The sequence below is a fragment of the Thermobia domestica genome, chromosome 2, assembly GCF_964235325.1.
Source record: "Thermobia domestica chromosome 2, izTheDome1.hap1.1, whole genome shotgun sequence".
In the NCBI taxonomy this organism is placed as follows: domain Eukaryota; kingdom Metazoa; phylum Arthropoda; class Insecta; order Zygentoma; family Lepismatidae; genus Thermobia; species Thermobia domestica.
In genome coordinates this window covers 266552135-266579593 of record NC_137455.1, presented here as the reverse complement: position 1 = coordinate 266579593, position 27459 = coordinate 266552135, and the positions used below count along the sequence as shown (strand labels likewise).

General features: G+C 38.3%; 1 protein-coding gene and 1 long non-coding RNA gene across 2 annotated transcripts in view; both read left to right on the top strand.

The window, feature by feature from the left end:
• LOC145679811 (uncharacterized) overlaps positions 1 to 27459 on the top strand; it is a 180888-nt gene that overhangs the window by 117791 nt on the left and 35638 nt on the right. The window lies entirely within an intron of this gene.
• Positions 7811 to 9211, top strand: LOC145679414 (uncharacterized). Its single transcript, XM_081749996.1, has one exon. The coding sequence runs from the start codon at positions 7811 to 7813 to the stop codon at positions 9209 to 9211; it is 1401 nt and encodes a 466-aa protein (XP_081606122.1).

Below are 27459 nucleotides of genomic sequence, written 5' to 3'. Positions count from 1 at the left end.
GAGACTATTTGGTAAAATGAAGCAACGTGATAAGAAAAAAAACACAAGATAAAACAAGGTCTGCGGGGATTCGAACCCAGACCTGCTACTCAGAAAGCAGACACTTTACCGCGGAGCTAACTTACTACGTTGAATTCCGTTTGTTCTATTCTCCTCAATATACCACATAAGAGGCCAAATTGAGGCAATTCAAAAATATGGCAATTTTGAATTCAAGATGGCGACTTCTCCAATGATTTGTTTCTTCACTTAAACTGAACTACGTCCTTAATAACATAGCGAAACCTGGCTTACCTACCAAGAGCACAACTTACAATTTTCATGCTTACAAATTTTTGAGCCGCCATTTTGAATCGAAGATGGCGACTTTTCCAACATGTAGGATTTTTTCCCTCACATGCACTGTACTCTACACACTTGAACGCAATTTCGTGATTCCACCATATCTACAAGTTGTGTAGAATTAGACGCCCCCTTATAACATTCCTAGCACTTTCTTACACCGAACATGACTATTTTTTTCAAGTTTAAGGGCGGATTCGCAAACTATGCATCAGAATAAACATCACCTCGAAATTTCAACATCCTAGATACAGCCATTACAAATTTCACATTTTTTCGATTTGCCCCGCGAAACAAAAACGAATTTTAATGCTCTTTTTTCTATCATAAACTATGTTCCTAGCTTCACTGCCTGACAAAATATGACGTTTCTATGGTGTGCGGAACTACTCTAAAAACCAGCATTTCGAAACGACAAAAAATTTTGACACTTCTTTTAAATGGAAAAGGTCGCCTTTTTCGTGATATCGGAATTTTTCCATTACTCACATCCCATGGCGAACAAGTATGCAAAAATTGGTGTTTGTATGTTTTGTGGAAGTATGCAAACAATTAAGTGTGTTTCCGACTTTAGAGGTATATAAATAATTCCACGGACGCGGGCCCGCTACGTGCCAGTACTATGTGAGCAGTAAGTAGGAAGTCCAAAATCTAAGAAATTGAGTAGTGTAGAGGAACGACGTGAGCCTACTATGCAAAAGACCTGGGTTCGATTCCCCACAAGTTTTTCTCTCACTTTTTCTTTCTTTGAAAGTTTATTTTTTAGCATAGGTGATTGAAAATAAGCTTACACCGAACAAGACTATTTTTTTCAAGTTTAAGGGCGGATTCGCAAACTACGCGTCAGGAATAAACATCACCTCGAAATTTCAACATCCTAGATACAGCCATTACAAATTTCATATTTTTTCGATTTGCCCCGCGAAACAAAAACGAATTTTAATGCTCTTTTTTCTATCATAAACTATGTTCGTAGCTTCACTGCCTGACAAAATATGACGTTTCTATGGCGTGCGGAACTACTCTAAAAACCAGCATTTCGAAACGACAAAAAATTTCGACACTTCATTTAAATGGAAAAGGTCGCCTTTTTCGTGATATCGGAATTTTCCCATTACTCACATCCCATGACGAAAGAGTATGCAAAAATTGGTGTTTGTATGTTTTGTGGAAGTATGCAAACAATTAAGTGTGTTTCCGACTTTAGAGGTATATAATTACACGGACGCGGGCCCGCTACGTACCAGTACTATGTGAGCAGTAAGTAGGAAGTCCAAAATCTAAGGAATTGAGTAGTGTAGAGGAACGACGTGAGCCTACTGTGCTAAAGACCTGGGTTCGATTCCCCACAAGTTTTTCTCTCACTTTTTCTTCCTTTGAAAGTTTATTTTCTAGCATAGGTGATTGAAAATAAGCTTACACCGAACATGACTATTTTTTTCAAGTTTAAGGGCGGATTCGCAAACTACGCATCAGAATAAACATCACCTCGAAATTTCAACATCCTAGGTACAGCCATTACAAATTTCACATTTTTTCGATTTGCCCCGCGAGACATAAACGAATTTTAATGCTCTTTTTTCTATCATAAACTATGTTCCTAGCTTCACTGCCTGACAAAATATGACGTTTCTATGGCGTGCGGAACTACTCTAAAAACCAGCATTTCGAAACGACAAAAAATTTCGACACTTCATTTAAATGGAAAATGTCCCCTTTTTCGTGATATCGGAATTTTCCCATTACTCACATCCCATGACGAACAAGTATGCAAAAATTGGTGTTTGTATGTTTTGTGGAAGTATGCAAACAATTAAGTGTGTTTCCGGCTTTAGAGGTATATAATTCCACGGACGCGGGCCCGCTACGTACCAGTACTATGTGAGCAGTAAGTAGGAAGTCGAAAATCTAAGGAATTGAGTAGTGTAGAGGAACGACGTGAGCCTACTGTGCAAAAGACCTGGGTTCGATTCCCCACAATTTTTTCTCTCACCTTTTCTTTCTTTGAAAGTTTATTTTTATAGCATAGGTGATTGAAAATAAGCTTGACTTTATTATATACGGCATTTCATTCCAACCGGACCCGCAACTAAAACTATTACATCGAAAGGGGCACTTTTCCACGTATCTTATATATTAAAATTATGTACGCTGCCGACGAGACAATTTTCAAAAGGTGCCCATTTGTGTGTGTGTGTGTGCGTGTATGAGCGTGTGTGCGCAGTAGCGTACGCAGGAATTTATTTCGGGAGGGGCCAAACTCAATATCAGTGTATTTTATATTGAAATTCCTAAACTTGTCCCAAAAATTAGGCTAAATTTACTCAAAAGTTATAATTTCGGGGGTGGTCCGGACCCCCAGGACCCACCCCCTGCGTACGTCCCTGTGTGTGTGTGTATTTCCCTAAAATTAATATTTTATACTTTCCATTTGTGGTATTCACTTCAAATTTGGTATAACGCATGTATCTTAACGAGGAACATAAAAGGGGAGAGAGATATTTTGCAATCGTTTCCGGTTTGAAGCAGACACTGTTGTCGCGAGACAAAATGTATTGTTGTCTTGTATGGACACTATATCGTGAAAATGATGCCCAATGTTTCTTTCAGACTCTTTTTGGGGGACACTGCCTCCTCAGAGCGCCCCTGGCGAGATCAAAATAATACGTTTATAATACAATAACAAATAGAATGTTAACAGCAGTGCCCCCGGGGTAATACTCCGCCCCACGAACATTGCTTCCGATAGAGACACTGGTGATGCTCCCTTTCCAAAGCTACATATGTTTGATTTTAAATCCTTCAGTATCGTCTCGAAACTTTACACGAACATACTGCCTAGTTTCGAGACCATCTCAACAGTTAGCGTATAAATATATCCTTTCCGTCTATGTCTGTAATAACGAGAATAAGTTGTTCACGCAATGCCAACAGAAACTATTTGGTAAAATGAAGCAACGTGATAAGAAAAAAAAACGCAAGATAAAACAAGGTCTGCGGGGATTCGAACCCAGACCTGCTACTCCGAAAGCAGACACTTTACCGCGGAGCTAACTTACTACGTTGAATTCCGTTTGTTCTATTCTCCTCAATATACCACATAAGAGGCCAAATGAAGGCAATTCAAAAATATGGCAATTTTGAATTCAAGATGGCGACTTCTCCAATGATTTGTTTCTTCACTTAAACTGAACTACGTCCTTAATAACATAGCGAAACCTGGCTTACCTACCAAGAGCACAACTTACAATTTTCATGCTTACAAATTTTTGAGCCGCCATTTTGAATCGAAGATGGCGACTTTTCCAACATGTAGGATTTTTCCCCTCACATGCACTGTACTCTACACACTTGAACGCAATTTCGTGATTCCACCATATCTACAAGTTGTGTAGAATTAGACGCCCCCTTATAACATTCCTAGCACTTTCTTACACCGAACATGACTATTTTTTTCAAGTTTAAGGGCGGATTCGCAAACTATGCATCAGAATAAACATCACCTCGAAATTTCAACATCCTAGATACAGCCATTACAATCTTCACATTTTTTCGATTTGCCCCGCGAAACGAAAACGAATTTTAATGCTCTTTTTTTATCATAAACTATGTTCCTAGCTTCACTGCCTGACAAAATATGACGTTTCTATGGTGTGCGGAACTACTCTAAAAACCAGCATTTCGAAACGACAAAAAATTTCGACACTTCTTTTAAATGGAAAATGTCCCCTTTTTCGTGATATCGGAATTTCCCCATTACTCACATCCCATGACGAAAGAGTATGCAAAAATTGGTGTTTGTATGTTTTGTGGAAGTATGCAAACAATTAAGTGTGTTTCCGACTTTAGAGGTATATAATTCCACGGACGCGGGCCCGCTACGTGCCAGTACTATGTGAGCAGTAAGTAGGAAGTCCAAAATCTAAGGAATTGAGTAGTACTGTGTTTGGTTGTTGAAGTGAGTAGACGTGTCTTCGCTCTCTGCAACAAGCTCTGACGTGTTTACCTTCAACGGTGCTTTCGTTAGCATTCAGTTTTGCTGTTGTTATTTTTCGTTTTTTTTTCTTCTGTTATTTTTGTGAGTGAATTCGTTGAATGAACCATGTCGTTAAAAAGGGTCAATACATTAAAATATGATTTTGGTGGTGTTTCACAGCGACCAAGTACCTTGAGTTTGCATCAGTGGCTCAGTGATTCTTTCAAGTTTTCTGTTGATGATGTCTTGAGTATTGAAATGGATGTTTATCGTAAATTGTTGTATGTGAAACTTCGTACCGAAGAACTTTGTGAAAACGTTTTGCGTGCTTCTGACGGAACTGTGTACTATAGTGATACAGATGGTCAACATGCGGTACCAGTTTTGTGGGCTGATGTGCAAATTGTAACAGTTAAATTGCTTTGTACACCAATGGAACTTGACGATTTTGAAATTAAGAAAGTTCTTGGGGACTATGGGATCATCTCTAAAATTTCTGATGAACTATATTCCGTTGATCATGTTTACCCTATACGAACCGGGCGTAAATTAATACGTATGGAAGTAAAAAGGCCTATTCCATCTTTTGTTGTCATCCAAGGACAAAAGTTTTGTGTCACGTACCCCAACCAGATCCGAACATGTCTCAGGTGCAATGGGGCTCATATGTACTCCAATTGTCCCCTTCGAGCTCCCAGTGATCCGAACAGTTATGCAGGGAAGGTAGCTCCTATATTTCGCAATAACGATCCTGCAGAGCGTCTTATGCCTAAATTTGACAGTTTGCCCATTCCTTCCCGACACTGGAACAAACCCACCCCTAGTGTATCGTGCTCATCTGATGCAAATGTACCTACAATAGACGCTTCTCAATTTCCGGAACTACCAAGTACGAATGTTTCCTGCGAGCCGAACAATGCTAAGAGTGTTTCCTCAGAAACGTCCGCAAGTGCGTGTTTTAGTTGTTCCACTGAAAAACAAGATGGTTCACAGCCGTTACTACTCCCATCTGATGCACCTTTATCAAATTCTGTTTCTGATCTCGAAACAGTTCCTGGGGGACAAGATCTCTCTGCTGCGCCGATTTCTACAACAATTAATCGTAATGAGAGTGATTCCCAAGCAAAGTGTGGTTCTCCTGAAGAAAGGTTTCATGCTCCCTCCCCCCATCTCAGTCTAGTGAGTCGGAGGTCGCTTCTCCTATCATGGAAGTAAGTACAATTAGTGACGACAATCGAAATCGACGCAAGCGTACGAAACGTAATGAATTGAGCCAAAAGCTATTTAAAAAGTCTGAAAATGAAACGAATGCGTCTCTTCTGTCTCCAAATACTGACGTTATGTCGTAATATGGTTCTTAATACAGTACATGTGCTATATTTTAATGAATTTAGTTTAAGTACCTTAAAACACGTTAGTCTCTTCTATAATACGTTAGAGTGATATGTATGTCATTTAGATGTTTTAAGCTTTCTTTTACTGTTTCTCTTGTCAGAAATTATGCCGTTATATTTACTTTCTCTGCTCATTCTTTTGTGTCGGTGGTTTTCTGTGCTTACCAGTGTGATGATGCTTAAAATTGCTACGATTAACATTAATAATTTGCAAAGTTCCGCCAAGCAGTTTGCTCTTTGTGACTTTTTGCGCATAGAGGGCATTGACGTTGCCCTTTTACAAGAGGTTGGTATTTCTGAATTAAATCTTAGTCCGTCCTATGTTGTAGAAAATAACTTTGACAATAGTGGCACAGGTACAGCTATTGCTTACCGACATTCAACAAATTTTTCTTCACCTGTGTTCCATCCATCTGCTAGAATAATACGGGGTAATCTAGGAGACATCAATCTTGTAAATATTTATTCTCCGAGTGGTTCCCAAGCTCGCACTAGGCGAAATGCTTTCTTTTCCCAGGACGTTGCTCTGTCGCTTGGACCCAATGTTGACAGGTTAATTTTGGCTGGAGATTATAATTGCGTTTTAAGACCTGAAGATCAAACGCCGGGATTTAACTACTGCCATGCTCTCCAGGAATTAGTTACTGGACTTAATTTACGAGACACATGGATCTGTCTGAAGCCGCAAGCACGGGATTTCACTTACCTATCACACCAGAGTGCGTCACGCCTTGACCGCATATATGTATCTCCCGTATTGGTGCCATGCATTAAGCAAGTTGAAATTGTCCCCACCTCCTTTTCTGATCACTCAGCTTATATTGTATCCTTCACCGTTCCTGATCTCACTGTTGAACGAGGTCGCGGTTATTGGCAATTCAACACATCGTTATTGGAAGACGATCAATTTTGTGCTGAGTTTCAATCCAAATGGCATTACTGGCTTAGACAACGTCAATACTTTCCCACTGTTAGTGATTGGTGGCATGCTTATTTCAAACCACGATTTGCAAGTTTCTGTCGCTGGTACTCAGCTGAAAAGTCCAGAGATCTTCGTAATTTGCTTTCCTTTTATACCAGGTGTTTGCGAGAAGCTCGCTGTGCTGCTGTTTCTGACTTATCTATGTTTTCTCAGGTTAAGCGCTATCAAGCTTTGCTTCTCAATTTGCATCGCCGCCGTGTAGCTGGCATCAAGGTCAGAAGCAAGGTTCCCATAATAGATGCTGATGAAGAGCCATCATTACATCATGTCCTCAAAGAAATCAAACGAGGCCAAGGAAAATGGATCCATCAAATCATAGATGACGACGGACACCTTCATAAGGATGTTGCTTCCATTAAACATGTGTTTTGGATGCACTACTCCGAACTCTATAGTATTGTAGACACTACTACAACGTCTGGGGAATTATCTGCTTCACTTTCTGGTATTCTTGATGATGCAGCACAGCAATCTCTTGTTCGAGCGTTTAGTATTGAAGATGTACATCACGCTGTTCTCGCAGCTCCGAAAGGTAAATCTCCAGGGCTAGATGGCATATGTGTAGAATGGTATGTTAAGTTTTTCCCTCTAATTGGTGAAACACTCACCTGTCTCGTTAATGAATATTTCAGTAATAACCCACAGAGACTGTACAGAAGTCCTGGTGTCACAGTATTTATTCCTAAGCAAGCACACCCTACAAGTGTTACTCATTATCGACCCATCACTCTCCTGAATTGTGATTACAAGTTGCTTGCTCGTTGTTTGAACAACAGACTCTCCCACTATATTGATCTTCTCGCTGGACCATTTCAATATGCACGAGTCGGAGTGAAAAAAATATATCACGTACTTCAAACTGTTCGAGATGTTATTGCAAATTTTCAGACTCACACTACTAGTCATGCTTTGCTATCCTTAGATTTTAACCAAGCCTTTGATCGTGTAGATCACAATTACTTGTGGTCAGTATAGAACCATATGGGCGTTGGAGACTTATTTGTCCGTTGGATTCGCGTCCTGTATGGTGACGCTCAATCGAAATTAAAAATCAACGGGTTCCTGACTACACCTCTTAAACTCAAACGCAGCGTTAGACAAGGATGTCCATTAAGCATGACTCTTTTTATAATTTCCATCTGTCCCTTCCTACACAGCATTGCGCAACGTATCCAAGGCCTTACTATCTGCAATGTTCCTGTTAAGGTGTATAGTTTTGCTGATGACGTGCATGTTTTCCTTCGTGATCCTCAGGATTTAGAAGTAGTTGAAGATTGCGTTCACAAGTACTCTGAACAGTCAGGAGCACGTCTTAATCGCTTGAAATCTAAACTTATGCCATTAGGAAATGGTTCTACGCATGCATATACCAATTTTCCTCAGATAGTGAAGGTTATGAAAGTACTTGGTATTTATTTTTCCTGCAACTTGGATGAGAGTATAGCAAAAAATTTTGAAGATGTCTTTCTGAAGGTTCGCTCTGTTTTACATCAACATACATCTCGTTCCCTGTCGTTGATATCTCGTGTCTACTTTGTGAATACATATGCATTTTCCAAGTTGTGGTACGTCTGTCAAATTTTGCCTATGCCTACATTTTACATTCAGAAGTTTACGAGCATTGGTAACTGGTTTGTGTGGACAGGTACGATTTTTCGAGTACGATATCCAATTCCATGTTTCCCATATGGTGCAGGAGGGCTCAACTTGATCCATGTTGCAAGTAAAACGAAAGCTTTATTCTCCTATATAGGATTCCAAAACATTCAAGGCATTGGAGATCAACTCAGCACGACCGTTCTTTCGTCTCTCCTAGCTACCAATGACGGAGTACTACCTGTCAACTTATCTCAGATTCCTCCCGACTTTTGGTATTTTAAAGATGTAATATGTAATTATTTTTACCTGTCTGCCCGTGGCCATCAAGCCTTACCTCACAGAGTGAAACTTCTCTATAACTTATTTCTACAAGAACAACCAAGCCAATGTCCTCACATAGTTACAAAATTCCCATCTGCGCATTGGCAACGTATTTGGGGAACAATTTCATCTACTGTTGTGTCAACCTCAGCCCGCTCTTTATGGTACAGACTTGTTAATAACATTATAGATACTAAGGCTAAACGACATCACCTTCATATTACAGATGACAACCAGTGTTCTCTTTGTGGACAAGTTGATACTATAGAACACCGTCTCACCACCTGCAACGGGTCGACCTCAGTTTGGAAAACCTATAGAGAAATGGTTCAATATTTGTGTAAAATAAGCATGGATTCTATTACTGTTCAGATGCTTTTGTTTCCTGATTTTAAGTTTTTTCCTAATGAGAAGCAAAACTCTGTTGTATGGCTCACTGCTCATACCATTGAATTTATTCTGTCCCCTAGTTCTCCTCAAGTACATCACACCTACAAAGATTTCCTGTGTTTACGATATGGTAAATTACCACCACCAAGAAAGAAAAAGCTCTTTGCGCATTACCTGAATTACCTCTTGTATGGGTATGCACTATAATTGACATGAAAGTACTTGTTATTTTCTCTACTATATATATTCACTTTGTAACTACAAACTGTACCAATGTGTAGTCTTAGTTGTTTTTTTTTTCTGGATTTTCAGCTGATATGTAATATGACTTATTAACAATAAACAAGTGAAAAAAAAGTAGTGTAGAGGAACGACGTGAGCCTACTGTGCAAAAGACCTGGGTTCGATTCCCCACAAGTTTTTCTCTCACTTTCTCTTTCTTTGAAAGTTTATTTTTTAGCATAGGTGATTGAAAATAAGCTTACACCGAACAAGACTATTTTTTTCAAGTTTAAGGGCGGATTCGCAAACTACGCATCAGAATAAACATCACCTCGAAATTTCAACATCCTAGGTACAGCCATTACAAATTTCACATTTTTTCGATTTGCCCCGCGAGACATAACTAACTAACTAACTAACTAACTCTATGGCCTATGGAACCCGGAGGTTCACTGCCGCGTTCACAAAAGCTCTCCACTGACTTCTATCCTTAGCTAATTGCATCCAGTTTCTACTTTGTATTCCTATCTCTGCGAGATCCATCTTAATATTGTCCTCCCATCTGCGCCTAGGTCTTCCTAATGGTCGTTTACCTATGGGTCTACCAGTCAAGACTTTGAAAGCGTTTCTACTTTCTTCCATTCTAGCTACATGACCTGCCCACCTAAGCCTCCTAGACTTGACGACCCTAACAATGTTGGGTAAACCGTATAAACTATGTAGTTCCTCGTTATGAAGCTTCCGCCATTCCCCATTCTCGTTCCTCTTGGGTCCGAATATTCTTCTCAGGATTCTGTTCTCAAATACTTTCAGTCTATGTTCTTCCCTCAGAGTAAGCGACCATGTTTCGCAACCATACAGAACAACAGGCATGATTATCGTTTTATATATTTTAAGCTTCAAATTCCTCGACAGAATTCGCGACGACAAGAGATTTTGAACCGAATAGTAACACGAATTCCCTGCTTTTAGTCGACATTTAATTTCTTCGTGAATATGATTTTCGTCTGTTAATATTGATCCTAAATATTTGAAAGTATCTACTTTATCAAAAGCATTATTTAATATTTTAACGCCTCCACAATTTGCCGTATTACGGTCCCGACGCACTTCCATGTATTTAGTTTTCTCTGCATTTACTTCTAAACCCATGTCCCTGCAAGCGTTTAATAAGATCTCTGCATTTATTTCTACTGTTCTCCTATCATCCCCTATTAAATTTACATCATCAGCATATGCCATAACCTGGTGAATGCCGTTCAACTCTAGGCCCTGGTTGCTATCTTTGATTTTCCTTATGGCGTATTCCAGCACAAAGTTAAATAATAATGGCGATAACGCATCTCCTTGTTTCAGGCCATTTTCGACGTGGAAGCACGTGGACAAAAATTTTCCTACCCGGACTTTACTTTGGGATTCACTTAAACATATCTTAATTAATCTAATTAGCTTTCTCGGTATTCCAAGTTCTGTAAGAACGTTGTATAATGTTTCTCTCCTAACCGAGTCGTAAGCCTTTCTAAAATCAATAAATAGTTGATGCACCGGGGTATTGTATTCCCACTTCTTTTCGAGTATTTGGCGAATGGTAAATATTTGGTCGATAGTTGATCGATTTCGTCTAAATCCGCACTGATAATCTCCAATAATTTCATCTGCGTATGGAGTCAATCTTGCTAACAGAATATTTGAAAGTATTTTATAGGATGTTGAGACATAAACGAATTTTAATGCTCTTTTTTCTATCATAAACTATGTTCCTAGCTTCACTGCCTGACAAAATATGACGTTTCTATGGCGTGCGGAACTACTCTAAAAACCAGCATTTCGAAACGACAAAAAATTTCGACACTTCATTTAAATGGAAAATGTCCCCTTTTTCGTGATATCGGAATTTTCCCATTACTCACATCCCATGACGAACAAGTATGCAAAAATTGGTGTTTGTATGTTTTGTGGAAGTATGCAAACAATTAAGTGTGTTTCCGACTTTAGAGGTATATAACTCCACGGACGCGGGCCCGCTACGTACCAGTACTATGTGAACAGTAAGTAGGAAGTCGAAAATCTAAGGAATTGAGTAGTGTAGAGGAACGACGTGAGCCTACTGTGCAAAAGACCTGGGTTCGATTCCCCACAATTTTTTCTCTCACCTTTTCTTTCTTTGAAAGTTTATTTTTATAGCATAGGTGATTGAAAAAAAGCTTGACTTTATTATATACGGCATTTCATTCCAACCGGACCCGCAACTAAAACTATTAAATCGAAAGGGGCACTTTTCCACGTATCTTATATATTAAAATTATGTACGCTGCCGACGAGACAATTTTCAAAAGGTGCCCATTTGTGTGTGTGTGTGTGCGTGTATGAGCGTGTGTGCGCAGTAGCGTACGCAGGAATTTATTTCGGGAGGGGCCAAACTCAATATCAGTGTATTTTATATTGAAATTCCTAAACTTGTCCCAAAAATTAGGCTAAATTTACTCAAAAGTTATAATTTCGGGGGTGGTCCGGACCCCCAGGACCCACCCCCTGCGTACGTCCCTGTGTGTGTATGTATTTCCCTAAAATTAATATTTTATACTTTCCATTTGTGGTATTCACTTCAAATTTGGTATAACGCATGTATCTTAACGAGGAACATAAAAGGGGAGAGAGATATTTTGCAATCGTTTCCGGTTTGAAGCAGACACTGTTGTCGCGAGACAAAATGTATTGTTGTCTTGTATGGACACTATATCGTGAAAATGATGCCCAATGTTTCTTTCAGACTCTTTTTGGGGGACACTGCCTCCTCAGAGCGCCCCTGGCGAGATCAAAATAATACGTTTATAATACAATAACAAATAGAATGTTAACAGCAGTGCCCCCGGGGTAATACTCCGCCCCACGAACATTGCTTCCGATAGAGACACTGGTGATGCTCCCTTTCCAAAGCTACATATGTTTGATTTTAAATCCTTCAGTATCGTCTCGAAACTTTACACGAACATACTGCCTAGTTTCGAGACCATCTCAACAGTTAGCGTATAAATATATCCTTTCCGTCTATGTCTGTAATAACGAAAATAAGTTGTTCACGCAATGCCAACAGAAACTATTTGGTAAAATGAAGCAACGTGATAAGAAAAAAAACGCAAGGTAAAACAAGGTCTGCGGGGATTCGAACCCATACCTGCTACTCAGAAAGCAGACACTTTACCGCGGAGCTAACTTACTACGTTGAATTCCGTTTGTTCTATTCTCCTTAATATACCACATAAGAGGCCAAATGAAGGCAATTCAAAAATATGGCAATTTTGAATTCAAGATGGCGACTTCTCCAATGATTTGTTTCTTCACTTAAACTGAACTACGTCCTTAATAACATAGCGAAACCTGGCTTACCTACCAAGAACACAACTTACAATTTTCATGCTTACAAATATTTGAGCCGCCATTTTGAATCGAAGATGGCGACTTTTCCAACATGTAGGATTTTTCCCCTCACATGCACTGTACTCTACACACTTGAACGCAATTTCGTGATTCCACCATATCTACAAGTTGTGTAGAATTAGACGCCCCCTTATAACATTCCTAGCACTTTCTTACACCGAACATGACTATTTTTTTCAAGTTTAAGGGCGGATTCGCAAACTACGCATCAGAATAAACATCACCTCGAAATTTCAACATCCTAGATACAGCAATTACAAATTTCACATTTTTTTGATTTGCCCCGCGAAAGGAAAACGAATTTTAATGCTCTTTTTTTTATCATAAACTATGTTCCTAGCTTCACTGCCTGACAAAATATGACGTTTCTATGGTGTGCGGAACTACTCTAAAAACCAGCATTTCGAAACGACAAAAAATTTCGACACTTCATTTAAATGGAAAAGGTCGCCCTTTTCGTGATATCGGAATTTTCCCATTACTCACATCCCATGACGAAAGAGTATGCAAAAATTGGTGTTTGTATGTTTTGTGGAAGTATGCAAACAATTAAGTGTGTTTCCGGCTTTAGAGGTATATAATTCCACGGACGCGGGCCCGCTACGTACCAGTACTATGTGAGCAGTAAGTAGGAAGTCCAAAATCTAAGGAATTGAGTAGTGTAGAGGAACGACGTGAGTCTACTGTGCAAAAGACCTGGGTTCGATTCCCCACAATTTTTTCTCTCACCTTTTCTTTCTTTGAAAGTTTATTTTTATAGCATAGGTGATTGAAAATAAGCTTGACTTTATTATATACGGCATTTCATTCCAACCGGACCCGCAACTAAAACTATTAAATCGAAAGGGGCACTTTTCCACGTATCTTATATATTAAAATTATGTACGCTGCCGACGAGACAATTTTCAAAAGGTGCCCATTTGTGTGTGTGTGTGTGCGTGTATGAGCGTGTGTGCGCAGTAGCGTACGCAGGAATTTATTTCGGGAGGGGCCAAACTCAATATCAGTGTATTTTATATTGAAATTCCTAAACTTGTCCCAAAAATTAGGCTAAATTTACTCAAAAGTTATAATTTCGGGGGTGGTCCGGACCCCCAGGACCCACCCCCTGCGTACGTCCCTGTGTGTGTATGTATTTCCCTAAAATTAATATTTTATACTTTCCATTTGTGGTATTCACTTCAAATTTGGTATAACGCATGTATCTTAACGAGGAACATAAAAGGGGAGAGAGATATTTTGCAATCGTTTCCGGTTTGAAGCAGACACTGTTGTCGCGAGACAAAATGTATTGTTGTCTTGTATGGACACTATATCGTGAAAATGATGCCCAATGTTTCTTTCAGACTCTTTTTGGGGGACACTGCCTTCTCAGAGCGCCCCTGGCGAGATCAAAATAATACGTTTATAATACAATAACAAATAGAATGTTAACAGCAGTGCCACCGGGGTAATACTCCGCCCCACGAACATTGCTTCCGATAGAGACACTGGTAATGCTCCCTTTCCAAAGCTACATATGTTTGATTTTAAATCCTTCAGTATCGTCTCGAAACTTTACACGAACATACTGCCTAGTTTCGAGACCATCTCAACAGTTAGCGTATAAATATATCCTTTCCGTCTGTCTGTAATAACGAAAATAAGTTGTTCACGCAATGCCAACAGAAACTATTTGGTAAAATGAAGCAACGTGATAAGAAAAAAACGCAAGATAAAACAAGGTCTGCGGGGATTTTTTTTTTTTTTTTTTTTTTTTTCACTTTTTTATTGTTCTTTAAGGATTACAGAGTAATTACATATGGAATACAATATACTATAACAGCAGGAGTATTACATGATTACATGATGAATATACAAATAATATTTACAGCATTTATACAGTAGAGAAATGTCACACAGATATCAACAAATAGGTTACAAGAGTGCTAAAATCGTGATTTGATGGAGAGAAGTAGAATTTTACCATGCTATTTTTGAACTTCAAATATATTCAGAAAGTACAATGTCCAGGTAGTTCGCAAATAGCTTTTTCTTTCTAGCGGGCGGAAAGTGTCTGTATTGAGCGCACAAGAAATCTTGATAGTCTGTTACAAAGCGTAGTTTTGAGGATTGTAGTATGTATTCAATCGTATGAGCTGCTAACCAGGTAATTGAATTGAGTTTAGTGGTTGGATAAAAGTGAAAGTCCGGTAGAACGAATATGCGAACTGTGGTAAGAGTAGGAACTGTACGGCAGATTTTGCTGACAGCTGTTTGGAATTTGAGCCATATTGTCGCTGCAGATCCACATTGAATTAAGCGATGCACAATATCATCTTCATTACCACATGTGACACAACTAGTAGTGTCACTAAATTTGAGACGGTGCTTTTTGGCATTCGTGGGGAGAAGCTCATTGACAACAGTGTACCAAGTCGATTGAACAGATCGTGGAATGTGACGAGCAAACACATTGCCCCAAATCTGGGACCAATTGTTGTTTGGATGTTTCAGTTCCATACGAGGAGGCTCAAGGTTCAGCTGGTTGAGGAGCAATAGATAAAAGCACTTCACTGAAGTTATTGATGCTTGTTGTTCAGCACTCATATAAATATAATCAACAACCACGTCTCTGAAATACCAGTAGCAACAAGGGATTGAATTAATATGGAGAGGCAAGTTTTTACCTATACGTTCGATACAATCAGCTAAGATACCATGGCTGACCCAATTTACATTGTGTTGAATATTTTCTAATGATCGAAACTTGAATAAAGCAGTAGCTTTACATTCAATATGAACAAGACCCAAACCTCCATGTCCGGTGGGTAGACATGTATATGGGTGTTTGACTCTGAAGACGTGACCGTGCCAAAGAAACCAATTTCCAACACTGGTAAGACGTTTCGCAATGTGTGAGGGCATAGGTAGGATCTGGGCTAGATACCATAGTTTGGAAAATGCGAAGACATTTAGAAAATACACTCTGGACCGTAAACTGAGTTGACGGGATCTGTGAAGTGGGAGAACATGTCGCACAGTATTAACTAACTGGTTGTAATTTAACTGTATGGTTTCAGCAAGGAGAGGCGTGAAGGTTATCCCAAGGATTTTTAATTGGTCGACCGTTCGTATTTGTGTGATAAAAGAGTTCTGTACAAGTGGCAGTATTTTAGTCTTTGCACGATTTACCAGTGTGCCAGACATATTCACATAATCTTCAATGCATGCTTCTACAGAATGAAGATCCTCTTGGTCACGTAAGAACACCGTCACATCATCCGCATAACTGCAAACTTTTAATCCATTATTATGAAAAGAAATCCCTTGTATATGTGCTGCAAGGTGCCAGAGTAGAGGACTAAGGGAAATAATAAAAAGGGTCATGCTCAGAGGACAGCCTTGTCGGACACTGCGTTTGATTTTTATGGGCTCACTCAAAAATCCGTTTATTTTAAGTTTTGTTTGTGCTTCATCATAGAGTACACGAATCCATCTGATGAATTTCTCTCCTATGCCAAACTTTTGTAGAAGCGCCCATAAATAGGCATGATTTACTCTATCAAATGCCTGATGGAAATCAATAGATAAAACCGCAGGAGTGCTAGAGGAAGCTTGGCAACTAGCAATTACATCCCGAATCGTTTGCAGAAGATGATAGATTTTCCTATCTCCTACACTTGCAAATTGGTATGGCCCTGCCAAGGATTCCAAATATGGTTGTAGTCTGTTATTCAAGCAGCGGGCCAGAATTTTATAGTCAGAGTTCATTAGTGTGATGGGTCGGTAATCAGTAACTAAAGTCGCAGTATTTACTTTGGGAATAAGGACTGTCACTCCTGGAGATTTATACTTTTGCACAGGCGCATCACTGAAATATTCATTGACTATGTCTGTTAATGTGTCTCCTATCAAAGGGAAGAAGCGTTGGTACCATTCTGCTGGAAGTCCATCTAGACCAGGAGATTTGTTAGAAGGGGCATTCATCACAGCAGATTCTACCTCTTCTTTCGAAATCGGGGTGTCCATCGCTCTAGCTGAATCATAATCGAGCACTGGAGAAAGGTTGTGGAAAATCTGTTGTTGGGTGTTTGCTTCGCCGCAGTCACCAAATAGGGAACTATAGTAGGTGTAAAACGCTGTTTTGATTTCAGAGAAAGAGGAAAATGTGTTCCCTTCGTCATCTTGAATGCGTGCTACTAATTTACTCGCACCACGCTTATACTCCTGTATAACATGATGTAGGGATGGCTCTTCTTCGAGGTCGAATATAGGAGATTTACTTCTGATAAGTACACCTTTCATTCTGTTTCTGGTCATGGTTAAAAGTTTTGCTTTAAATTTATTAACAGTACATAGAAGCGTACGATCAGAAAGTGCTGAATGTTGAGCATCACATAAACATCTGTAATAAAAATTGTACAGGTTACGATCATCTCGACTCTTCTCTGACGAATACCATCTGGAAAAACTAGAAACACGAGGTTTCAGATATTGATGCCACCATTCGCTGAGCGTTCGAAAATGTCGTCGTTGTGTCACCCAATAGTGCCATTTAGCTGTAAAAGCTTCACAGTAATTAGTGTCAGCGAGAAGGGAAGTGTTGAAGTGCCAGTATCCTCTACCACGTTCAATTTTGACATCAGGAATTTTCAAAGATATGGCGTATGCGTGATGATCAGAAAAGATGGTAGGAGTTACTTCTACGTCTATAATCTTTTTAGCTAGGCTGGGAGACAAATATATACGGTCAATTCTTGAAGCTGAATTATTCCGAACGTAAGTATATCCACGTTCATGTGGACGTTTCAATGGCCAGCTGTCTTGTAAGTGAAACCCTTTAACCAGTTCATTTAAGGTAGGACAGTAGTTAAAACCAGGAGATTGGTCTTCAGGACGGAGTACGGCGTTGAAATCTCCAGCCAGTAAAAAATGGTCAGTGTTTGAGGAGAAGGCAGATGGAACATCATGTACATAAAATTCATTCCTTTCTACACGATGTTGTGATCCAGATGGTGAATACAGATTTACGAGCTTTATGCTTCCTAACGTGCCAGTCATTATTCTGCCGGTTGGGTGAAATATTTCAGGTGTGAAGTTTACGTCACTCTTGACTACTATTGCAGTACCTGTGCCATTGGTGGTGTAATTATTATAAACTGTATAGGCTGCACCGAGATTTAGCCTTTCTAAGCCAACTTCCTGTAGTAGCGCGACATCTATATGCGACTGACTTAGAAAATCACGTAACGAAAATTCTTTCGTAGGTGACTGCAGGTTGTTAATATTGATAGTAGCTATTTTAATAGACATGATGATGAAAAAGAAAAACATTGTAGAAAAATGTAAATCGGTTTGTAAGGACATCATATTTTACACAAGCTATTGAAATCAGGAAGAATCGATATGCTGAATAGAAATATCCTACAAACTGCACTATTACTGGAAACGGAAATGTCATACAACGTTCAATGTTGTCAAGAAATTGACAAACAGGAAACAGACACGAAGCGTATACTGTACACAACTAACCTAAGGTTAGAGTACTTACTTTTTATCGGAGGAACATGTAGAAACGCTATGTTCAGACTGTTGATCACTTCTCTGAGAGAGGGCTTTACTCAGTTCCTGTCGTTTGGTGCGTTTACGTTTAGTATGGTCGGGGGAACTGGGTGCACTTCTTACTGTTTCTCGTGGAGACGGGTAGGCCTGCACTTGATCATCTGCTGGAAGACTGAGAACGGGGGAAGACAGAGACGAAGCACTGAGAGTTCCTAAGATTGGTTGAATGGGGGTTGCACTTTCATCGGTAATCATGGTACGGGAATCATCTTCTGGACAAGAGGGTAAGGAAGTAACCATATTTGAAGGGGTGCCAAGTGGAGAGGGAGTTGAACGTTGAGGTTGCGGTTTTGCCTCCGGAATATCACCTGGTTGTTTGTTCAGAGAGGGGCGCTCATCAGCCTCATTATCACAGGAAAAGGTGTTGTCACGATCAGCAGCACATTGAGACATGAGGGGTGGAAAATCACTGGTATTGTTGATATCAGATGACACAGGTGTTACGGTATTATGCTCACTAACATGGGAAACACAACTTTCGGACACTGAAATCTTTGGAGACACTGCAGGTAAACTTGCTTCACTTCCTCGTGGCAGAATAGGTGGGGCAAGGTTGGAAAATTTCGGAACAAAATCCGGGGGTGATGTCAAATTGGAGGGCTTTGGAACAGATACTCGTCCAGCATAACTCAAGCTACCAGAAACAGCCTGTGGGGGAGGACGGAGTGGACATGCGGAGTGTAGATGTTGGAGAGAATTGCAGCGTAAGCATGTCTTTTGTTGACCGGGATAGGTAACACAATATCTACTGTTCTGAATACTTATGAACGAAGGGATGGCATGTTTCAGTTCCATTTTGATCAACTTAGTACCTGTTCGTATAGGGTAGACATGGTCGGCTGAATAAAGTTCATCCTGTATACTATATATCTTGCCGTATTTCTCAAAGACATCCCTGACGTCATTATGTGACAACTCCAAGGGAGTAACATGCAGTTTCACTGTTAGAATGCTAACATTTGCCCAAGATACTTTTATGTCATATGAACTTTGTGAATCGCGAAACTTTACAACACCATTTGTATCACGAAGGATTTTTTCACATAAATGTAAAGAGACCAATTTGACAAAAATACATTTACGATACATGTCCATTTCGATACTCAACACTTGATCAACAGTAAAGGCGAAGGTGTTATGCAACCACTCATGAATTACAAGAGACGTAGGGCGCTCAGAGACAGGGCCAAAATCAAACTTCAGAGTGTTTACTCGTTTGAGAGTTGACATCTTTAAATGGAGCACAGTATTCAAAAGGAAGAAAACGAAAACTTAAGAAAAGCAAAAAAAAAAAAAAAAAAAAAAACACTTGAAAAAAATTAATAGAAGCTTCACTATATCAAACAATGGGAAAACAAACACTCACACGTAGAAAGCGAGGTATTTGACAACCAAACACTACGAAGTGAATCAATCACAGAGAGCGCGCAGCACACGTCCACACACTCCAGCAACCAAACACGTTATGGGATTCGAACCCAGACCTGCTACTCAGAAAGCAAACACTTTACCGCGGAGCTAACTTACTACGTTGAATTCCATTTGTTCTATTCTCCTCAATATACCACATATGAGGCCAAATGAAGGCAATTCAAAAATATGGCAATTTTGAATTCAAGATGGCGACTTCTCCAATGATTTGTTTCTTCACTTAAACTGAACTACGTTCTTAATAACATAGCGAAACCTGGCTTACCTACCAAGAGCACAACTTACAATTTTCATGCTTACAAATTTTTGAGCCGCCATTTTGAATCGAAGATGGCGACTTTTCCAACATGTAGGATTTTTCCCCTCACATGCACTGTACTCTACACACTTGAACGCAATTTCGTGATTCCACCATATCTACAAGTTGTGTAGAATTAGACGCCCCCTTATAACATTCCTAGCACTTTCTTACACCGAACATGACTATTTTTTTCAAGTTTAAGGGCGGATTCGCAAACTATGCATCAGAATAAACATCACCTCGAAATTTCAACATCCTAGATACAGCCATTACAAAATTTCACATTTTTTCGATTTGCCCCGCGAAACAAAAACGAATTTTAATGCTCTTTTTTCTATCATAAACTATGTTCCTAGCTTCACTGCCTGACAAAATATGACGTTTCTATGGTGTGCGGAACTACTCTAAAAACCAGCATTTCGAAACGACAAAAAATTTTGACACTTCTTTTAAATGGAAAATGTCGCCTTTTTCGTGATATCGGAATTTTTCCATTACTCACATCCCATGGCGAACAAGTATGCAAAAATTGGTGTTTGTATGTTTTGTGGAAGTATGCAAACAATTAAGTGTGTTTCCGACTTTAGAGGTATATAATTACAAATTCCATCTGTACTATAAACTAAATGTAATCCAACACCTCGTATTAATCATGTAAGTTGCATTTTGTTAGGATGCTTCCATTATTTTTTAAATAACTAAAACCATTGTCGATCCCCTGCTGCATAAAGATCACTTTCATCTCTTTTCCACAACCATCTTGAGGAATTCTTTTCCATGTTATTTCAGTGCTTTTAAATTTCGTTACATTCCCGTGCATGGGGAAGCTGTTTTTACATTTTGTTTTGTCTCATTTTTAGTTTGCATTTGTTCACCTTCTCATCATCAGCTTCTTCCAATATGTCCGGCTCACTACCGCAAATTATATACAGGGTGTTTCAAAACAACACCGACAACGTTTGGAAGGTGATTCCTGACACCAAGACAAGACAAAAAGTATAGACCAACCTGGGTGCACAAATGCTTCCTTTTGGAGTTATAGGCTGCCAAAAACGTGAAAAAATAAATTTTAAAGGTCCATAGCTCCAAAACTATGGGACCTACCGTAGTCGGGTCAAGACTTTACTTAGGAACTAATATGTGCGCTATCCAAAAATACATGTTTCAGAATTCTGAGGTACTGACACAACAATTTTTATAGAGGGAGTTTGCCTATGGGCATATAACTTGAAGTACTCACAAACTACCTCTAGAAATATTGTTGCGGAAGTACCGGAGAGTTCTGGAACTTAGATATTTAGATTGGACATATACTAGTTCCTAAGTAAAGTCTTGACCCGACTATAGCAGGTCCCATCGTTTTGGAGCTATGGTCCTTTAAAATTCATTTTTTTTTCACGTTTTCGGCGGCCTATAACTCCGAAAGGAAGCATTTGTGCACCCAGGTTGGCGTATACTTTTTGTCTTATCTTGGTGTCAGGAATCACGTCCCAAACGTTGTCGATGTTGTTTTGAAACACCCTGTATATCTTTGAATTTCCGTAGATAATCTTCTGTGAGAGGACTATTTGGTTCCTGTTAAATCCCATGCAGGCCTATGGTCACTTTCAAGTGCATTGCAATACTATCAATACTATCTTAAGTTATATTATGCAGTCATTGACAAATGAAAACAACATATATTATTCGTATTAGTTACAAAACACACTATTTTTTCATCCTTAACTGTACAGTCATGTTGGAGCCTTTATCTGGTTCTCCGACTGCTTCGTGCAAGTCTTAAGTTTAGCCTTGTGCATGAGTAGATCGGGTTAAGATGACGGGAGACTAAGGACTTCATTCAAGAAAGCACTAAGCTAAAAATTTTGAGAACCACTGATGTGATCTAGCTTTTCTAAATAAGGCAAAACTAATGTTTTTTATATATATCTTTAATATTAATAAAACATATAATAATAATAGCCTTTACTAATGTAAAATATTGTAGAAGTAACTTCAGTAAACACTGCTCATGGCTATTTATGAAACACAACCTGATAATAAATAATTATTTTTCCCAAAGCACTTAGTAACAATCCCAAACATTCCTTTTGTTTAATTTCGAAACAAAAAATAAAAAGTAATAAAGGTGGAATAAAAGATGATACAAAAGTCTAAGGGAGTGTAGGTCAAGGTAAAGGCACTGGATTACGTAATGCATTAGTCTGCGAAGCTCATCCATCAACCACGGCCGCACCAAACATGAGTGACGTTGAAATATTGACAGTGGTCAAACCAACAATGGTTTTATAACAAGATTTGTTAATCGATACATTTTTATCTGTCATTCATTTTATTTTGGAGAATGTCCGATGGGCTCTCCCGACTTCTATGAGTACAGAAAATGCCAAGTCATTTTAATACGCATTTCTTCACAGTGAAATGATAAGTATGGCTAGGAGTTTCGGTGGGTAAAAATGCTAAACTTAGTGGGAGAAAAGAAGAAAGAAAGTTTTTGGTGGAATTTATGATTATAGTACTATTACAAACACAATTTAATATTTTTGTATCAAATTCTATAGAACTAGGTATTTGGTCACTTAAAAAAAAGAATCTTTAATTGAACATTGAAAACATGTAAATGAATATCACAATTTGACGGATTTGATGACGTTTCAAGATGTGGAAGAGTAAAATAAAAATAAATTGAATTTGAGAGCATTCATCGTCTCAGTTTTGGGAAAATCACAATTTCGGTTTGTCAGGAAAATATTACATTTTGATACTGCGAGAAAGAGCTTAGAATTTTTTCTAACAATGACTCAAACTCTTTTATTTTACAAAAGCTAATTTGTAATTTTACTCTCTTTGGTTGGGAGTAGCAAAATTTTTAATTTCAGCAAGTATTTACATACTCCGCAATCTAAAAGAAGCAGGGAAAGTTTTTCATTTCTCCACTTGATACCTTCTTGGGTTGTTTTGATATCTTTTGCGCTATGTTGTGACATACTTTAAACCAAATTAGGGAACTTCTTCGTGGCTAAGCGGTTAGCGTACACGCTTTTGGCATGGGAGACTAGAGTTCGATTCCTGGCGGAAGTTCATGTGGTTCGTTTCCCTCATTAAGCTGTAGGTCCACGTCTCGCTGCTGAAAGGAACGGAAAATCAAATCAACAATTAAACCAAATTGAGATATTGTTGTATAATTAAGTATGCAATAAATCAACGTTAGTACTGGCGCGGTGGGTTACAAGAAAGAACTGAGGCCTACAACCGTATAATATATATGGACAATGAACGAAAAGTTAAAATTTGGTGCTTATTTAATGAGAATTTCTTGATTGGGTGTACAAGGATCTTTTTGGTGGAATTTGATGGGCATAAATTCTACTATAATTTGGAATCCCAAAAGTCATATGCAAACTTAAAAATACTCTAACAGCAATTCCCCACCAAATTCTATGATTAGGTGTAGCACCTAGGGATGCGCACGAGTCGAGACACACTTTGTAAAATTCGAGACGAGTCGAAACAAACTTATTTCCCGACTCGAATTTTCGAATCGAGACACGAGTCGAGTCGAGACTGCTCATAAAAATCTCGACCGAATTAGGGTAATTCACTATACTTGTCTTTCGGATATAAAATCTTCGTAGAATACGTTTGCTGAAATGATCCGATAGTTTCTGCAATGAATCGAAAGGTACAGTGCGTTTGGAGTGGGTTAAGGCAGTTTCATTCTACTTGTTAAACATGAAATGGCCTGATGAAAGCAAGATCATGCTGTTCGGGTCCATATTGTTTTGTATTCATCTTCTGAAAGCTAAATGTTCAATCTTAAGTTCCAGTTCCGATTATCAAATATGATAGCACTATATTGTATTTTTAAGTTTTATATCCCAGTGTTCTGTCGTTTAGGGTAAAAGAGACAATGAGAAATTGGTTATGGTAAAGGAATAAATGATGATAGGACAATCGAGATTATCTATGCGCTGAACAGGATTCGAACCTATGGCAGACAGGTCTTATAGTTCACCAACCAATTGTTTTAGACCGCTTAATTACGCAAGGCAGCAATATGTTGGCGAATTGTGCCTTGTCTTGTGGTACATTGTCTTGTCGTAGAATGCTTCTCTTTGAGCAGAATGCGGCTTCTACACCACATCACTAGAATTACGGGAGGTATATACGTTATGCTAGCTTAGAACGTTACGCTAGCTTATGTGTATTAAAGATGTGGATGAGGAACCAACTAGACACGAAGAAAATGACGACAAGTAGGTACTTTCGTTCAAACGATGTAAAAGATTGATTCTCATGTCACAGAATTACTCTCAGGAGATGTCTCTCTCTCAGTTCTTGGACTTGAACGTGATCAACTTTATGTAAAGGAGTGGAAAGTCAAATAGCAGGAAATAAGTCTAAAATATTGCCTGAATATCAATTATGTCCAGGCAGAATGTGCTACTTACAGAAGAAAATCCGCCACACATATAGAATAAGTGGCAAGTTGTGATTCGTGAAATCTAAAACGAGATAATTATATGCTCTGTGACATTACGCGTAATAGTTGTGGAATGTCTGGTTGCAGAAGTAATTAGGAAGTACGCATTGTCACTAAAATCATTAGTTTGAGGCTTGTTTGAGCTTCCTCAAATAGAGTACTCAGAGAGTCAATGGATTCGGATCATTCATCGAGTCATCTGGGAACCAAATGATAGATCAGTCGTGATAAACGAAAAACAGAAGTAAAATGAAATGAAATGAAATCTTTGAGTTTTAAGTCCCACGGTTATGCCGGTTAGGCTAAAAGAGACGGGAAAAACAGAAGTGTAACAATGTAAATTTATTGTGTGTAAAATAGAGATGTAGGTTTTTCCCTATAAACGCCGAATGTTTTACTTTTTTATTCGAGTACCATCTTTATTTTCCTCAAGTGAATTCTAAAATGAAGAAATTGCATTGCAACACTCGGTGCTTGTGAGTCCTATGTTCAGTGTGGTTCACTTTATCTTGATTGTTTTTTAGACTGACATTGCAATTGTTACCAGTAAGTGTGAATTACACAACCCAGAATATTACAAGCGTGTATTTAGTTGCCTAACCACCTTACCAAGCGCCTCAAAATTATACGTCTTGTCATGTATGATTCACCGGTTGCCTAAATTTAAGAAACACTTTATCGTAAACTTCAGACATTTTGTTAAAGCGTAATATGAGTACAATTTAGAAAATTAAAATTAAACGGACATTTTGGATTTAATGTTAGTTTAACACGGTGGCAAAAGTTTATTATTCATAAGATTTCGTCTTTATCGTTATATCGTGTCAGTATGCTTGAAATAGGAAACATGTGGAGCATTTAAAACTTTTTCCTCGTAGAATTTTATATTATAAGTATACTTGTTCTGCATTTATACTTCTACGCAAAAATGTCTTTAGCTTCTAAAAACATGTCATTAGTTGGAGGTTTTGTTAATGCATAAATTGAAAATTACAATTTTCTGCATAAAAGCTAACTATTATACATTTTCAGAATAGTTATTGCTAAAACTAGTAAACCTTTTACTAAATATTTTTCTCATTGAACCTTACTTTAATAACTCTACAGATAATTCGTTGGAGCTAGAAAACCCACTACATCCATCAATTTGCTCGTTTTCCTTCTTATCGAATGGCCGATTATCTTTGATGCTTGAATTTTCTCATCGTTTTTTAAAAGATGAAATTAAATATTGCTTCATGTTATGTTGAAAAAGAAAAGGTGAAGAGTATTGTTATATCTTCATTAAAAGTGATATTCTTTCAAAAAATCAAAACTTCCTGCAAAAAATCCATGCAAAAATCTACGAAGAGTACTTTATTCATGGGGATGTTCTTTTTGAACGATTTTCTCAAAAACGACTCAGACCATTTTGTTCATACTTCATAAATAAATATTTCGTTATTATTCTTACATTCATTATTCGTTATTATTCATTACGTTAATGTTATATATACAAATCACTTCCACGGGAATATTCACAAGGAGTAGTTTTCTCATTGCATGAGTATCTTTTCCTTTTACAATTTCTTAAAATAGCTCTCACGAGATTTTGTTGTTATTTTATAAATAAATATTTCATTAATAACCATAACACATGACATGACTTATTTCTTGTGGAAAAGTCCACAACGGATAGTTTACGGATGGGTTCTCTTTCGCCGAAAATGCCTTACAATTTTCTTCCCATTTTACAAGAAAATGTTTCATTAATAACTACAGCACAATATGATTTGGTCTGAAGAATTGGAACGAGAAAATTAATTCCGATGGTATATACCTTTTATATTGTTCTCAAAAGTCAAATCTCATCTGAATGGAACACATTTTACCTACGTTAATGAGGTTAAAAGAAAATGGAAAACGTACTAAAGATTCTTCCAGAATAACAACCTCCAACCGTCGTGCCTAAATTGCATGGGGATAAATCAATGTGTGACGGTTGAAGATCGCTACTACTCACCATCTGTAATGAGTAGGTACGAAGTGGGAACAGAAGAAAACCACATAAAGTTAACTTTCATTTAAATATTTGTATTCTTGAACTATCATGTGTTAATGTTGTTAACGTAAACTGTGTATAACGCATCAGATCACATATCGTAAGCATCTAAGAAGTTAGTCACGAATAACTCGTGCATAGCTGAGATACACATACCTTCTAATAGATGACTGCCTGGACTGGATGTTGAAGTCTTATAATGATGAATAGCTCGTGCTGCCAATAGTCTATCCTCGCCGACTATTGTTCAACCATAATCCAAGTTAATGGTTGTACTGGATAATGCTAGATCTTCCTAGATCTACTCCTGGACTGGGCTCACAGTTGACTGATTACTGTGATAAGAGTACAAGTGGTTCTCTCTGTTGATACTCCACTTCTGATCCAAATCCTTACGCACCATTTTTATTCTCAGTTTCCAGACATTCTGGAATTCATGTTGTTGACTTTTTGTATATCTCAGCTATTGGTAAAACATTGGTTTCACCCGAATTACATCGTGATCAAATTCTCAGACCAACAAATTTCTGCAAACCTGACAGTTATGCCATAGTCAAAGTATGTCACTGTTACAGCATTACATCTTGATGACATTTCAATTCTTCAACCAAAACATTGCAAATCACAATAACATACAAACTGACGACTTAGCGTCTAGCCATAACAAAACATAACATTCAACGCATTTACAAATTATTGACGTAAACAAATAAACACAAACACGTGTTTACACTATATGACAACATTTCATTACTATACTTTGATACAACATCTAATGACTGAGATGCTCTATTTCCAAAATAATATGTTCCAAAACCGTATATATCCACATGCCCCCTTCAAAACGAGGGAACTGCGTTCTCGAATAAATTTCTTTATAGAAATTGACAAAATCTTTGGTATAAAATACAAACAAAAATAATTGAATATATATT